General features: G+C 40.4%; 1 protein-coding gene across 7 annotated transcripts in view; it reads right to left on the bottom strand.

The window, feature by feature from the left end:
- The window catches only part of grin1a (glutamate receptor, ionotropic, N-methyl D-aspartate 1a), a 44,339-nt gene that overhangs the window by 22,577 nt on the left and 4,583 nt on the right, over positions 1 to 17,179 (bottom strand). For 4 of the 7 annotated variants that reach the window (XM_054756834.1, XM_054756835.1, XM_054756838.1 and 1 more), the window contains exons 2-6: positions 14,912 to 15,046; positions 11,123 to 11,299; positions 4,011 to 4,073; positions 3,105 to 3,202; positions 775 to 896 (exon numbers count right to left, since the gene is read on the bottom strand). In XM_054756834.1, the coding sequence (XP_054612809.1) occupies positions 775 to 896; positions 3,105 to 3,202; positions 4,011 to 4,073; positions 11,123 to 11,299; positions 14,912 to 15,046 (595 nt within the window). The remainder of the gene's footprint in view (positions 1 to 774; positions 897 to 3,104; positions 3,203 to 4,010; positions 4,074 to 11,122; positions 11,300 to 14,911; positions 15,047 to 17,179) is intronic. The other 3 variants (XM_054756836.1, XM_054756837.1, XM_054756840.1) reach the window with 1 other exon arrangement.

Raw genomic sequence — 17,179 nt, 5'->3', positions numbered from 1 at the left:
GCCCCGCCTGGAAGTATAACTCACCGGGCAGGGCAACAGGAAATAAATATCTTTGGATTTTTTTGTTGTTGTTTTTTGGCTACTGATGACCTTTTCACAGCATGTGTAAAGAGTCCCTTGAAGTTGGATTGTATTTATTCCTTTTCCTCTTATTCATAACTGGGGGAGTCAGGCAAACTATTCCTTGTGTTATTGTTACAGACTAAAACTTAATCAGAGCAGTAAATCCAACTTCAGCTAAGTTTTCTGATTGCAACCAGGTCCAGCCGACTTCTGAGAGAAGTCGCAGTGGAGGTGGAAGAGACACGGACAGAACAAAAAAAATGAAACTGAATTTTTTTTGTCGTGTAAGTGTGCCTGAGAGGTAGGGGTGAGACAGTGTTTGTGAACACAAGGAGATAAAATGTGAGAGAAACTGAATAAATGATAACAAGAAAGGCTGTTGTAGCTTACCATTCTACCAGTTGCAAAACTCTTCCTTTATAGATCATTAGAAACCAGGACATTAATATGGCAGAATAGCACAATGAATAGCCAGGAGAGACAATTCAACTGAAGAAAATAAGGAACACAACACATTTAAACCTTTAAACACAACGTGCTTAAACGTTTAAACGCTAATCCATCACACGACACACATTGGTTCCACGGTGAATCATGTAACGCATTGGGTGTTAATCTCACTAATCACTATGTTTGTTACGATTGCCCACTGAGTGAGGCCAGGGTTAACTTGGGTATTTGCCACAGGTCTCTGCTGGATGATGGACGTACCGTCTGGCGCCTCGCTCAGCGCTTTACCCGACATCTCCCGCTCGCCCACCAGCCACACGTAGCCGGAGCCTGTCATGTTGAGGAAACGGGCAGCCTTGTACACGGCGGCGGCATCTTCCTCGCTGGCACAACATGACAAGGACATCAACAATCAAAAAGTAAAGTGAAAAAGGAGGATCCAGTAAAGTGCAATTTGTAGAGAAAAAAAAGGATGCTACATTGTAAACTTATTAAAACATGTATCTATGAGATACGTTCCTGATCAAAAATTTAAGACCAGTTGCAAAAATGTACATTTTGCACTGTTCGATCTTAAGGAGGTCCTAAGTAGAGCTTCAAAATGCAAAAAGATGAAATGGGAGTGTGACAGAATATTTTTTGAGTAAGCAATTTATTGCAAACGAGCATTCAAGTCAGCTGATCAAAAGTTTAAGACCACGGCCTTTAAAAGCCCAAATCTTGGCAAAAATGTGGATTTAATGTAATTTTCTGTCAGGTATTCACACTGTCATGATCTCTTCATGGCAAAGGCGAAAAAGCGTTCTCTTTTTGAACGTGGTCAGATTGTTGAGCTGCATAAGCAAGGACTCTCACGGCACGCTCTTGCTGCTGATGTTGGACGCAATCATTTTAAATTGAATTGTAAACTAAGTCATTTTAAACTTCTCAAAAGATCCTGAGCATTTTGAAACAAAAAAAGTCAAGTGGTAGACCCGAAAACAGTTCACCGGCCCCAGGATCCGGTTGGCTGCCCATCAATACGTGCAGCTTGCTCAGTGTGATTGCCACATTATTGTACGGAGGCCGTACTTGCACGTGCTGCTCACATACGATATACGATGTCCTTACTCACTCGCATGTTGTAAGTGCGATGAATGTGAGTTTTTCCCGACCTTCTGAGGTTCTCCAGAAGTCCCTGCTGCTGCTGCCTCAAGATGCTGCAAGAGCATCATCTGACTCTTCTTCGCTCCTCCTCTCATCCCCTCCAGACGCATCTGCGGCTCAGAGGGCCGCAGATGCTTCCCTCTTCTGTGTCGTCGGCATCCCGGAGACCAAATGCCAGCACTCATCCGTCAGCTTGACCCCACTGCGGAGATCAGTGCGTACAACGCACGTTGCAAGCACGGAGCACGGCCCATTCAAGCTCTGCGCGCTCATTGGACAGCTGAACTGGGAAAGTCCCCAGACGGACGACGCACCCACCACATGCCAACAAAGTCAGTTCGCTGCAGAGGGAACATGCATCATGTCATCCGTAGCCCGACGCAGCAAAAGTTCCTCCTGCCCTCAAGGAGCTACGTCGTGTCTGCGTGCTCCCAAATCCATACTGAAGCGGTACTCACCACATACGGATCCCCAAATTTTGCCCACATTTTTGCAATTTGACAGCACGCACTTGCAAGTACGGGACTGAACTTCTATGTGGAGATGTTGCAGTGAGCATCCTTGATGATTGAAGTGTGGTAATGACGAGGTTTTTCAACAAGACCACGCTGCAGTTCACAATGCCCCCCCCCCCCGACAAAGGACTTCTTCCAGAGAAATAATGTCACTCTTTTGAATCATAAGGCGTGTTCCCTTGATTTAAATCCAATTGAGAACATTTGGGGATGGATGGGAGGGAAGTTTACAAAAATGGACATCAGTTCCAGACTGCGGGTGCCCTCCGTGAAGCCGTCTTCACCATGTGGAGCAACATTCTTACTCACCTCCTGGAAACATTAGCACCAAGCAGGCTGAAACAAATGTTTCAGGTAAATAACAAGAATGGCGCAGCTACTTATTAATTACTGAGTCCTTTTTTGAGAATTTTATTTCTACTTTGGAGGGCGTGGGGCTTCTTTTTTTTTTTTGCTCTGGTCTTACACTTTTGAACAGTCTGTTTCAGTGCGTCTGTGTAGGCTCTCAGTCGTACAGGAGTTGTCCATCGAGGGAAAGGCTTCTTGAGTTCGCTGACAAAGCTCTACGGATGAGGAGCGAAACGTTCGACACTTTCTTCACAGAAGTACAGATGACGTCTCAAGAAGCCTTTCCCTCGAAAGTCTGTTTCAGTATTTCTATACAGTAGTTGCCTTTGTAAACGCAACATTTTTGCAGCTCTTGCGTTACTGTAGATCTCATTAGATTATGCAAGTGGATTAATTGAACGCAAAGCCTCAGCTTAACCCAACAGATAATATCAAATATCATTTATATTCACATGCATGTTTTTTTTTATACAGTGCTATCTTGCTCATTCATAATACCATATAATACCATGAAACCTTCATCAGTGCTTGCTGTAGGAGAAGTGGAGTGAAATAAATGTTATATCCCGGGTCAAGTCTCACCTGGCGGAAAGGATGATGACTCGAGCCTCCAGTTCTTTGGCCTCCAGCAGCAGGGCCGTTAAGTTGGTATCCTGGCTGAACTGGAGGACTTTCTCTGCCTGTGATCGGGGCACAAGAAAGGTCAAGCCAGCTACTTCCCCCTCCCTCAGACACCATGATGCCTCTTTACCTGCTTGGTTTGAGCTTGGACGATTATAGTTTGAAAACGGCAGACAAAGGTAAAAAAAAAAAAAAAAAAAAAAAAAAGCGATCCAGAGGGATATACCGGCTGAATTTATAAAAAGAAAAGCTGAAGGGAAAAAAACTTTTGCATTTTTTTTTTTGCATGCAAACTGAGGGTTATCAAGGCTCCATAAAAAGGACGTGCATGTGTTAGGTGGGGGAAGAAAAAAGTCAATGCAACCAGTAACTAAAAACAGGTGAAGGAGGTGAGAGGGGCGTTTTGCCTCAACGACAAAAAAAAAAAAAAAAAAAAAAACAGCTGCTGTAAAGTAGGAAGGTGCTACAGAACAGGAGGAAGTAGCATCTGGGAGACTGGTCGGTCCCAAACTACCGGTTCTCCAAAGAAAAAGGCTTGCAAACTCTGTTTGTGTGTGAGTGACAGTTCAGAGGACATGCATTCCTTTTTTTTGAAAGAGAAAATGAAAATGATAAAAAGCCAGGGCGCTGCTCACTGATCTTTTCTTTCTTTTTTTTTTCTTGCTGAAAATTAAAGAGTTTTCATAGCAAAACCATTCTTCATGTAAACCACAGGGGAATTTCTCAAATTAAAAAATTAAAAAAACACGTGCTACCAAGAAGGAGGGATGGGGCATTTCTGGGTCGGCTGGTGACCGGTTCGGGCTGGTTTCTAGTTGCTACGTTTGGAAAGTTGGTGGGCGGCGTGCATTGACCATGCAAATATACCTTAGGTCCTCGCTTGTTGTCATAGGACAGTTGGTCGAGGTTTTCATAGTTCCTTTTTTTATTCTGATGAGTAATGTGCACAGAGAAAATATGCAGACATAGAAAAATATTATAAACAGTTGAAAATGGAGGGCAAGAAAGCATTCCAACAAATCTCCACTTGTGCTTCAAATTGGGATCTTTAACAGTGAGGCTTGCAAAGACATCACGACTGCTCAGGAACAGCGATTATCCAAATCCAACTCTATAATAAGCAGCAAGGATTATTAAGACTTATGCAGCAGCCTTGGTTTAATTAATTCTTTGATTATAATTCAGTTGCTTTGATGTATTACAAACACAATATTCGGCCACTTTCTGCTACTGGAAAACACAACCATATGACCATAGCTATTATAGTAACGATAGAAATGATCAGAAACAGCTCACAGTATGATGTGGTGTATTTCTACACAACTGCGAATACCAGACAATAATACCTTTCTGTCAGCATGAATCCAAAGTAAATCAAGCCACTTACAAACATTAAACCGAACACGGCATCAGTGAATCAACACTAACAGCGGCCATTAAAAGATGCACACTACATGTATCTGCTCCAACAATCCTATATCTTCCAACCCAAACAACTAGATGACCACTAGATGTTTGTTGAGCTAGATGAAAAATGTGGCAATGCAGTTTACAGTACAGTTGTTTTCTACATTACAATACTGTTTCAGTCACCTGTATTCAATAAGCAAAGGTTACCCTTTCATCACCTTTTGTTAAACTAAATAATCTTACAGTGGATCCCTGCATTTTTGCTGATTTGTAAAAATCTAAACATTTTTTTATTTGCAAGGAAAACCTGCCTTTTGTGTTATAATCCTCATAATTACAGAAAATAGTCAGAAGCAATTCTCAACTTGCATGAGGAGGTGTTCTTTCTATGCAGTGAATCAGCTTGATGTAACTAGCAAGCTGATTCACTGATTCACTCTTACACTCTCATGACAAACCAACAAGAGTTTATCAACCCAAATACCCACCTCACTCACGGTGACACCAAAAATACCAAAAAGTAACGCATGTAGAACACACAATGTAACCACACGGACTAAGTGGGTACAGACACAGACACAGAAACAGACACTTACACACTAATATTCATGCATTATAGAAATTTACAACCCACAAGGCATGCTGGGTAGCTACTGGGAAGTGTGCAAGTGGGCTTCCCAGCAAGCCGAGCGGTTTATAAATCATTGTTTTGCATGTATATTAGTGTGTACACATTTACTTTGATACCCGCATAGTCCGTGTGTTCTTTTCAGTTGCAACGTGAGTGAGGAAGGCGTTTGGTTTGATGACCTTCTGTTGGTTTATGTTAGTGTCAAAATAGACATGAACACAACCCCTTGTAGTGAGTCTTTTTCACACAACAGCATGGCATTTCTATCACTACACGGCGTTTGCAATTCTCCTCTGCTTTCTGTATCTTGCACTGAGGAGTGATAGCATTAAATTATCTCTTTATTAAGTGTGCAAATGTATTCTCAAGAGAGAGCAAGCGTGCAATGGCTTTAGACTTTGTGGGGTCAGGTTTTTGCTGTCTATTATGAAAGGTCATTGTTATTAAATGCAACCGTGAGCATGTTTGTGTCTGTGTAAGCCGTCCACCTCATTAAAATCAGCCTCACAGCCCCTTAGGAGAACCTAACAGAAATACAATATTCTCCAGACAGGTTGTGAGTCTACCAGACTTGCAGAATTTAGCAATGGTAGCAAAATGCTGTCTGGGCAGCCAGCTCAGTAGCATCACATTCTGATATGAATCACTGTCTTTGTGCAGTTTATACACAGAGGGAAGTGCAAACACAGCAGAACGTCCTAGACCGGAAATGGCAGCGAATACGGTTATATAGGTTTGAGCTGACTTAAGCACGACTTGGCTTAGATTCAAGAAAAAAAAATGTTAGGGTTCATATAGAGAATAAGCACCTTTGATAAGATTTACGGCAGCTATCAACGGTTTGCTCCGTGGCCGTTTCATAACGCCAGTTTTCCTCCTCTAAGAACATTTCATAAAATGTGATTTTCTTCATTCTGGAAAGCCACAAAAGACCTAAAGCTAATAGTTGCAGATGATACTCCCACATTCTGTTCTGGAGGAAGCACGCTATAGCTAATAAAAAAAAAGTCATATGAAATAACTATACTAAAAAGATAAAAACAGACCGTCCCTGAACCTAAGTAAAACTAAAATAACGTTATTTGGTAATAGCAGAAAGGATACTTACGTGTAAATACAAATAGACGGCATGGACATTGTCAGGGTGAATGAAAATACATTTCTCGGCGTTATAATAGATGAGTTGGAAATCCCACATTAAAAATACACAACATAAAGTGCCAATACTATACTGAATAAAGCAAAATTCGCTCTGGAATAAAAATGACTTCATACGCTCTATTGTTCTGTTTTTATCATATCTAACTTATTGTGCGGGGAAATAACTCTAAAAGTACACTTCAGGTCAGTTGGGATAATCCATAATGTCGGTTATGGAGAACACACCAACCCTTTATTCCTAAAATCAGTTATTAAAATTTGTTGACCTGGTAAACCTTCAAAAAGCTAAAATTATGCATGAAGCAAAAAAAAAACCTGCTACCCAAAAACGGAATACAAGTCTTATCAACAAGAGAGGAGAAATATGATCTTAGGAAAAAATAACACTTATATGTGCAAACAAACGCTAAGAACCTTCAGCATATGTGTATGTGGAATCAAATTATGGAACGGACTGAGTAAAGAACTCAAACAATGCACTAAAATGACGCATTTCAAGAAACAGTACAAGCAGTTGATGTTTAAAGAAGACTCCTGAACCACAGGGAAATACAATACTATGGCATGACAACTGCAACTTAAGCAATTTATTCATACAGATTTACAAACCTCAACTTCTTTAAAATGCTTTATTATTTCCTCATGTTATTTCAGAACTGGCAAAGACCAAATGTATTTGCAATTAAAGTGAAACGAAAAGGGGGTAGGTTTGAATAAGCTGTGCTTCTTCCTACTCCTTGTGAAATGTAATATGTGATGAACTGTAAAATGTATGTGTGTTCAAATCAAATCTAACTATTACCAGTACCCTTCTCACCGCAACTGCTGGGTGGCCCTAAAAGGTCAACGTTGCATTTTTCACCTGGTCTGGATGACCTTTACAGTCACTGATCATCACATCAAAATCTACAGTACAAAGTCAGACTTAGTCGTAGTTGCAATTTTACAAACAAAAACAAAAAAAAATAGACAAAACTGACTTTTTATGTCAGTTTTTATACAATATAGTAATGTGTCTGTACGAGCACCGAATTTTAGAAAAAGGTATCATCACTTCATCAATCACTTGCCAAATAACAAAGCCAATATAGAGCATCTGCAGTCCATTCCGGTGCATGAAGTGTGTTGCATTAGGACTCAGTATTGGGATTGTGTTTGGGGAGTTTGTGCATGTGCAGTGACATCCATTCTGCAGAAAAAATATTCAGTTATTAAAAGTAGTGTAACATTTTCCGACTTGATACTAATAAAAGTATCGTAACCGTTATACGCCTGTCACAGGGCATTCATTATAAAATTTTATTTCGTCAAAAGGCTGTATGAGACAGTGAAGTATATCATTTCATGCAGATAACGGCCAATGTTTATATTTGACACTTTCATTAGCTTGAATTTCATCAGTTTTGCGAGCTTGGCTTATTGGAGCAGAGTTGTCACCACTCAGGGAGCTCTTAAGACGGAGAGCCACTCTGCAGAAACATGCAGCATCTTTCTGCTTCATAGGACTTCCTGCACAGCCGTCTGGCATCATAGCTTACACCCCACTGCATTCTGGGTGAGTGCCCCACCCCCAACCTTCCTTTCACAAAGTCAACACAGATTGTGCATCAACACAATGTTCGGTCAAACAGGACGACTGACAACCCCCAAACCTGCAGTCACATCCAGAGACAAATCATCTCTTTATGTCAATCAAATGACATTTCTTCTTATTTTACATCGGAAACAAATGGTCATTGAGCACCAAGTGACCATGCGCCATACATGTTGAAGCACAAGTATGCTGCATGTTTTTCCTCACAAGAGATATTGAAATATTAATGCCGTGTAAATGATTTACACATGACATCTGACATACAATTACGTGTTGTGAGCATTTAAAACTAAGCACATCGCACATAAGAAGAAAGTGTGTCTCTTTTTTTTTTTTTTTCCCTGACTGCTCTATTTTTGTAACCACATTTGGGCATTAATATTTCATGTTGCGTTAGTCAGTTTTGCTCTCTGACTAAGTCCAACGTGTCCAGCCCCGTTTTGCTGGTGGTGTCAGTGATCCCCCGGTGACTAAATGACCTCGCTCACGGCTCTAAAACGCCGCTGAAAATAGTTCATAAATGCACCGCATCAGTGCAGCCAGCTAAGTGATTAGCCAGAATATTTCTCTCTTAATTAGAGCATAACGAGATGAGGCAGCAGTCCAAATCAATATCGTTTCACATCACATAAAACACTCAAAGATGTTAGGGCCTTTACAATTTAGATTAAGTGAGCCCATAATAAAAGGTTATTAGTGTTTTACTAATATTAATACACTTATCAGAATAAGAACTTTGCAGATGTGAGTCGTTGTGATTAGAATGGATTTAGAATTGATTCAAACAAAGCACAATGTCGTATTTATGGTAAAGCTACAGTGCAACACTGATTTACGCTACACAGAAGTGCAACATTGATTTTTGTTACACAGAAATATAATTTAATTGCTTCAAGGCTTTTGGTTGCACCACATTTCTGCTGTGTTTGTTTAATGTTGGTATTTGTGTTGGAAAATTGACTTTCAAAATACAATTATATATTAACTGTCATTTGAACGAAATACATTATAGCATAATGTTACTGTCTCTAAATTGTATCGGGTTCTACGACTACTGCATTTGACATTGAACTTTCATGAGAATACCTTAAAACGGTTGTCAAATGATGATAATGTCAATTTTACAGCATCAAAAATGTGTTTTATAGCCACAGATTAAGCTAAAAAGGCATTCGCTAAAAAAACACACACACATTTTCCATAAAAATAAATACATTTAAATTAGGGCTGTCAAAATAGCTCATTAACGGTGGTAACCGTATTTCATTCAGCATGATTAACGCATACACATCATGGCAAGCCACGGCTCTCTGTTATGACGACCAACGGCAGTACAGTGTAGCTCCCCACAGACCCTGACGCTCTTTTAGAACTTTATTCTTACCTGAACACATCAACAGCAGTGCAATTCCAACACCATATGTGTATCTCTAACGCCAAACACGTCTCTAGTGCATTTGTCATTGCAACACTTCCTCATTGTCACTATGAGATACATTCAAGGACACTCCGAACATCAGAGAAAAATTGTTATTATGCGTATATGTGTGGTCTAAATGAACAGAAATGCAAAGAAAAACAATAAGTGGATATTCTCATCACTCACTTTGTAACTCTTAACGCGGAAGTATAATTTGCTGCATTTAGGCATGCTCGGAAATCCCAGAAAAGTCACTGAAAACATGGGAATTCAACTTAAATGATGTGTCTTTGAACGCAACTCCTCATTGCTCATAATAACACAGTTAAGTCTGATTCAAATATTGTGCTATTAAAAGAAACCAGTGTTAGGTAAATAGATTTTCAGACATGTGTACTGTCTTTTAACGTGATTAAAATTTTCAGTTAATTTGGCGCTGTCAATACATCCCAATATACTATATGTATATTTATAATCCTGCCCTGTCATTTATCTTTCTTTCAATAAAATACAGTAAAAAATAGGCATTTTTCAGACAGTGTGACATGGTGATTAATCCTGATTAATTTGAAAAAAAAAACAAAATTCATTGTCAATTCATTGTTAAAAAAAAAAAAAGTGGCAGGTGTTAGGGTTTACTGTAAACTGCATACTGTTTTGTGTGGTAAGTGTTTTAGGTATCGACGTCATGTCAAAAGGTTGCATAAATTGAAAATAAAAATCCAGCGAATGACGGCGCAAGAATCACATGTCACAAAAATAATCCACCTCTACATTCAGCAACGAAGCAGACATTCTAGACGAGAGAGACTTAGCTTTCAGTTGGGTCTGCAGCTTCAGTCTAAAACCCAGAATTTGCAAGCACATAGGAAAAGAACTTCCTGGGCTTTTATAAAAAGGTTGTCATACATATTTTTTTCCTCGTGCACGTGGGATTTAAAACGCAGAGAAGCCCAATCCAGTGTGTTGAAAGCAAAAAATGTTGAAAAGACCTTCTGTTAATCAGCGTTAATCAGTGATGTTCCAGGTCACTTGTTTCAACAGCTTTCACAGCCTTTCTGTTAATTGCCTCAAGTGAGAGTCATACTGGCCGTGTCTTCGCCTTCTGATTTAATTAAACCTCTGAATCGGGACTTATTTCACTCTGATACACAATTACAGCAAAGAAGCCGAGAGAGAGACAATGAGAGTGTAAAGAAAATAACATACCCTTGGGTAATTTCAGCTTATTAAAGGGATGAGAAAGCTGCTTTTCTTCCCTTCCTCTGTGACCCTTTTGCACGTCTCATGGAGCATCAGCATTTCAGTGGCCCACATCCACAGCTCAGAGCGACACATGGATGCATCAGCATTTTGCGAAAAGGCGAAAAACATCTAGCGGCTCATAATAAACATGAGGCTCTAAGTGGAAAACGACTCCCACTGTAACCTCCCTTGAAAGACTCCAACAGTTATGTCGTTGATGGTTTGCAAAGCCTCACGTCAAAGTCACCTATTTGGCTCCCAATAATAAGAGACATGGGATAATTTCGGACTATGGTGAAAAGCAATGTGAAGATGAGCAAATAAACGCAGAAACTTTTGTCAAGAGTAGACCACATTAGACGCTGTTGATGTCTCTTGAATGTTAGCAAATGCTTACACAATGGTGAGAAAGATGTGGCCACGTAACAGAGAGGGAAACAGTTATATACATAGAAGACCTCTCAGGTCTAAAAACTCTGGGAGGTGACAAGTACGGGTGTGGGGGCGGGGCATCTCACCTTGGTTTCTCTCTCCTCCAGGAGTGTCTCCAGCCTCTTCTGAGCAGCTCGCCCCTCGTGGTCGTCGCTCACGATCAGGATGATGTGGTTCCAGTTGAACTCGCGCATCAGATCGAACCACACGTGCGCTTGATGGGAGTAGGGGGGGACGGTCCGCAGGAAGGACAGGTGGATACTCTGGGAAGAACAAGGCAGAAGGTGGTGATTCACACAACTAAACACACGTCCAGTAGCAGATTTTGGCCTGGAGGGCCTGGCTAATTAATGACTGATGATGTCAGGCTCTGTTCCAAATTGTGCACTTACACTTAAATATGTACACGAATTTATGTGCAGTGCAGTACTGTCCCAAATCGATTACTGTCGTGGAGCACACACCGGAAACGACAATGGTAATATTTATCCGCTTCCTCTTTTTCTTCTTTTCGCTGTTTAAATTGTGAATTAAAACCCCTGGAGTTCGTCCCTCCGCTTCTGCTATGCAGCCAAGATGGCGATGGCTGAGGGAAGTAAGGGTCCATCAGTACGTACTCACTATTTTGGCTGTTTTGAGTGTAACATATGGGTACTGCATGATGTTCGGCCGGGGGAGGCAATAAAAAAAAAAAAACATCAAATAAATATGAATATTTGTCCATTGAACTGTGTTCTAAATGTATTTCTGTATGATTCCCATTGGTTCAACATCTTCTTAAGTAAAAATAGCTGAATTTGCACATTTCTTCATAAAAAAAACAAAAAAAAAACCCTGAGATGAGGCAGCGGCGAGTTTCTCCTCCTTGCCTACAGTCTGAGTGCGCTCACCGAGTTGGATGGCGTGCCCATTTCTGTTTGAGCATGTTCCCAGTATAATGTTAGCAGAAATGCATTTAACACCATGACTTTTCCACAGTGCCCTGCAATTGGTTGGTGACCAGTCAGCTGGGATCGGCTCCAGCATGCCAGTGACCCTAGTGAGGATAAGCAGCATAGAAGATGGATGGATGGACGTTTCCACAGCTTTTGTAATGTATTTTATGTAAGTGTATCATCATTATTCTTACTAATAAAATAAAATACAGAGAAATGTCATAAGCTGAAACTCCTCACTGAAGGGGCAGGTGTGTGCATGAGCTGGCAGGTGCTTGTCGCTGCCTTCCTTCTACAGAGGAAGAGTCAGCGCCATTTTTTTTTTTAAAACACTTTATCAAAATACACAAACAGCAGATATTTATTATAGATATTTTTATGCTCTGGTGAATAAGTGAATGAATTTGACTGCCAAGATGGAGAATTATACAGCCAAGCTCAAAAGCCTCTTCTAACTGGACTTTCAAAGAAAACACAAGTTGATCAGACTTTTACAGCAAAGTATCTGAACTTTTCCTGAAGGATAGGGTGCAGGTACTTCAGATACAAATACAAAAAAGGTAAGACCACTCATGTTTTTCAGTTCATAAAAAAAATGAATTGGACTAAAAAGTATTGTAACATTTGTTTAGCAAAAGTGAAGTAGTCTCTTCTTTTTGTTATCCTCTGAATGAGCAACCTGTATTAACATTAGAAAACACCCTCCAAAGTAGTGCATCATCATCATCATCATCATCCATGAACCTCACTGCACGTCACTGAGGTACTCTTGCATTTACTTCTCAGTGTGAACGCACTAATGGGGCATTTTTGAGATGTAAATTTCCCACTCATAGGAATGATAACTCTCCCATGCTCCTCCATTTTCACGGCACTGCTGCTCACAGCTACTCACCTTGCCCTCCCAGCTAAAACGGGAGCCTATTAGCCGATGCCAAACAAGCCCAAACATAATGACAGCTTATCAATGTCCACTTCAGGTTGTGACTGACCATTGCCATAAAGTTAGGGAATAAAAATGAGATTAATAAAATAAAATAATGCACAAATTATGACTAATTAATTACAATGAATGCACCGATCTGACATCCCTATTCATAATATAAGTACACTTGTACACATAAGTCAACAACTGAACTTCAAGATTATACACCGACAGATTCTGGCCTTTAGTTAAGTCTAAATCATTTTCTTATGTCCAGTATAGATAATATGTATCATCATCCTTACAATGTCCGGGTAGATGTTACAATGTGATCATTATCCTTAATGACAGTCGCGACAGTCCAGTGTTGAGAGTAGTGTGGCTGTTCGTGAGCAGCACGGAGTGTTTTCTTCTGCTCTGACTATTTCTCCAGCAAGTCTCATGTTTACGTACCAAAAATAAGCTTTTGTTTTATGAGAGCCCGTACATAAGAACGAAACTGTACTTCCTTTACTTCACTTTGGACTGCTGCTACTTGTGTGCTCTATGCTCCCCATATCGCCGTTAGCACTTCTCCTGGTTTTCTGCTTTTTGGGCACGTTGCCGTTTCCACCTCTCATGGTGTGTTTTACATGTGCTGTAGGAGCGCCTTTTAGCCTTTCTTCATTATTTTGCTACTGTACAGTTTCTTGTTTTGTGCCGCCCGGTGTGAGCTAGCTTTTGTTCAATTAAAGACTTCATTGATCACACCAGCACATCATGTCTCCGCATCATGAGGTAACTCTAAACATCATCTTACCAGAGCGTGACAGTGAAATGTTTTTATGTTCTAAAAAGAGAACAGTATTCATTTGAAGTAAGTTGAATTCCACAGCATGACATATTATCATAAATGAAACGTTTTACTTCATGAAATCAAAATCATCTCCAAATGTAGGCCAGCTCTTGTCATCCAACAGTGCCGCCTACTGTTAATTATCTCCTAACAGCTGAATTTGCTGAATGTTGCAGTATTTTCTGCAGTTCAACTGCACTTATACCAGAAGTCATGTTCAAATAAATTACCTTTAATTTGACACATTTTACATTTTTAGTGCAGGGCTGCCATAACATTAAACTAAATTGCTGTGTAAAATGAGCAGAAAGAAGCAGAGCTTATATAATCTTACCCCTTCTCCATATCCCAACACTTACTCTCTCACTTCCTGTGTTTGTTTGACCATTTTCTTATAGTTGCATGTGAGTGTAACATGTCAAAAGGTTAAATAGCAGCAGCTCAATTTGAAAAATGCCATCCATATATTTTCTTTCACTCATTTGGTTCATATTTGCGGGTAAACTGAACTTCGGGTTTATTAAAAACAGACTACACCGCTGATCACTAGGGTGCGTTTGGATGGGGCATGACCTATTAACTCTTAATAACTACTACTATATTAACTATTTGAACCTCTGCACCAAAGCACCAAACACACGGTATTACGGTATTATTCATTAGTGAGGAGCTCTACCCTGCAAGAGCAGGAAGAAAGATTTACTATTTAGTGCCTCTTAAAACAATATACAGTAGGTGCTGCTTCCAATGACCTTCCCAAATAACTTGATTTACTGGCTTGATAAGCATTGCAACGTTGACAGGAGACAAAATAAACTTAAGAGTACATTCAGGACTCCCAAGATTGATATGCGAGATGATGACGTCTGATATTTCCTTCATTTATGCAGTCTTTTAAAGGTGGTCCTTTGAGTTTTATTTATGCGATCTCTTTAAAGTTTAACTTTTAGTGGTTTAGTGCTTCATGAAAACATAATTCAGGTCAAAGATATTATTAATGGAGTTCTTTCCATTTACAGCTGCTAACCTACTCAATCATCGCTCCTAAATGGACAGTGATGGGCCGTTTAATGTTGGGAGCTTGTGAAGCCGCCCCAGGGGAGTTTCCGACTCCTTGCCTCTGTGTCCACTCGTGTTCCTCTTCCCTCCCATCCCGAATCTCATTTCATCCATTACTTACCTTGTCTGAGTAGATGGACATGCGAGTGGTGAGCCCTACCACAGGGATGCGGTAGAAGCCTGCAGTGTAGGAGACAGGTGTCGGAGTGAGGTGGTCATTGGACTGTGGCGGGTGACTCACGAGGATGGCGTAGACCTGCACAGACACACAGAATACTGGTGAAACACAATTTTTCTATCTCTTTTAGCAGTTCTAAAATTATATAGTGTCCATCGTAATTGAAAAAAAAACCCCACTATGTCACATTTGCATTATGCGAGTATGATCTTGTTACATCTACACGTCTGCTTTTTAAAAAGTACAGTTAATTGAGACACCCATAAAATTGTCTGTTTTTGACACACGGCTCTCTCCCGCTACTCCTCACATCCCTCCTGCTATAGCACGAAGTTGACATTGTTCTTTGATTTTGGATTAACATTTGCAATAAATGTGTCTGTTGTAATTATTAGATTAGATTCAGCTGTGGAACCCCTCCCCCGTCTCTCTGCGATATGCCTCACACACATTTTAGGAAGTTGCCACTAATGAATGATAATGTGTGTCTCACAATGTAGAAGTGATATATGTTTCACTTCTGTGTCTCAGAGCAACTATGGCGCATTCAAGGACCACTGAACAAAATGCGAAATCTGAATGCTTTTATATAGCGGTACATGCATGCTGTACATTTTACTTGTATTATCACATATTTATTTTGAATGATTACCGATTTGTGTTTTTGCAGAAAAAAACATTTTCTGATACAAAAATACAAAAAATTTTTTAAACGAAAAAACCATGCATTGGCAGGGCTGTGAATGCTGAGTATGAGCTAGATATGTCACGTATGGTGTAGAGCTGGACTCCGGTGACATGCAGGAAACAAGAGTTTAATCACGCTCCCACGGATCTATTAGACGCTTGAAAATACAGGGAATGGAGCCACAGCACAAGCTAACAGTAGCAAAAACACAGGAAAGAACAAAACCTGGCTACAAAGAACTGCAACTGGAGATGCGACAGGATGCGCAAAATGCTTAGGAAACCACAGCCAAAGGTCAACTAATCACCCTTGTGACGATGCCGTGCTTAAAAACACTCCTGATTACAAATTACAAGCAGGTGTGCACCCCAGCTCCCTCTATCAGGACTCAAGGGAGAAACAGCAAGCAACAGAAGGAAAAATAAAGAGCAAGCAGCAATGTAACACACATACGTCTTTGTGACATTGTACTGTATATCCCAGAATGACTAGAAAATATCATCACTATTGGCTAGGCAGTATATTGTATGGATCAGTGGCGGGCGGTGATTTTTGTACCTGGGCCTTCAACCCGATCCACCTCTTACTACCACCAAAGTCCATCTATCCATTTTCTATACCGCTTCTCCTCTTTAGGGTCGTGGGGGCATGCTGGAGCCTATCCCAACTGACTTCGGGCGACAGGCGGGGTACACCCTGGACTGGTCGCCAGCCAATCACAGGGCACATATAGACAAACAACCATTCACACTCACATTCATACCTATGGACAATTTAGAGTCGCCAATTAACCAAACATGCATGCAATGTGGGAGGAAACACACCACCAAAGTCATTATACAAACCATTAACAATATGCAAAAACGCAATATAGCATTACAGAATTAGGGATTAATACCATTATTACTAAAGCATGAAACCCATTTAACCCTTCTTCTCCCAATACATCATTTCTACACTCACTGATTTGTTCCTATTATCCACACATAATGATGAACAACTCTGTGTCTGCTGGAACAGGATCAGTTAAGCGCTGCGCTGTTCATGCGATGAGGTGTTCAAGCAAACTGGGTAACTCTGAGTATGGGTCTGAGACATTAACCAATCTGATGACAGAAAAATGCTGACGATACTGTACCCCTGCTAGGTGGCCCTGTCAGGCAAATCTGAAATCCGACTGGTTAAAGAAACAGTTCCATTGCTAATAGTGTTGTGACATGGGCCTGCACTACTGATTCTGAAGGCCCTGGGCGTGTTAGATTGACATGGCAACACATACAAGATGAAATCACATATCACACATACACGCACTGGAAGCAGTGCAGCCAAGAGACAAGCTACTGAATGCAAAGATAAAAAGACTGTAGGGAATAAAATTAAGACAAATTCAGAGAAGAAATATTAAAATTGAAGTTGTCAATATAGGTCAGTGCTTGTGATAGTGTTTGGCCAGCAGAGAAGGCCTTGTAGGCACTGGTATGAATAGAGATACTCCTTTTTTTCCTATTTCACTAGTCAAAAGG

Source organism: Dunckerocampus dactyliophorus, chromosome 17, assembly GCF_027744805.1.
Source record: "Dunckerocampus dactyliophorus isolate RoL2022-P2 chromosome 17, RoL_Ddac_1.1, whole genome shotgun sequence".
Lineage (NCBI taxonomy): Eukaryota > Metazoa > Chordata > Actinopteri > Syngnathiformes > Syngnathidae > Dunckerocampus > Dunckerocampus dactyliophorus.
The sequence above is the reverse complement of the archived record's forward strand: the minus strand, read 5'-3'. Positions and strand labels throughout refer to the sequence as shown.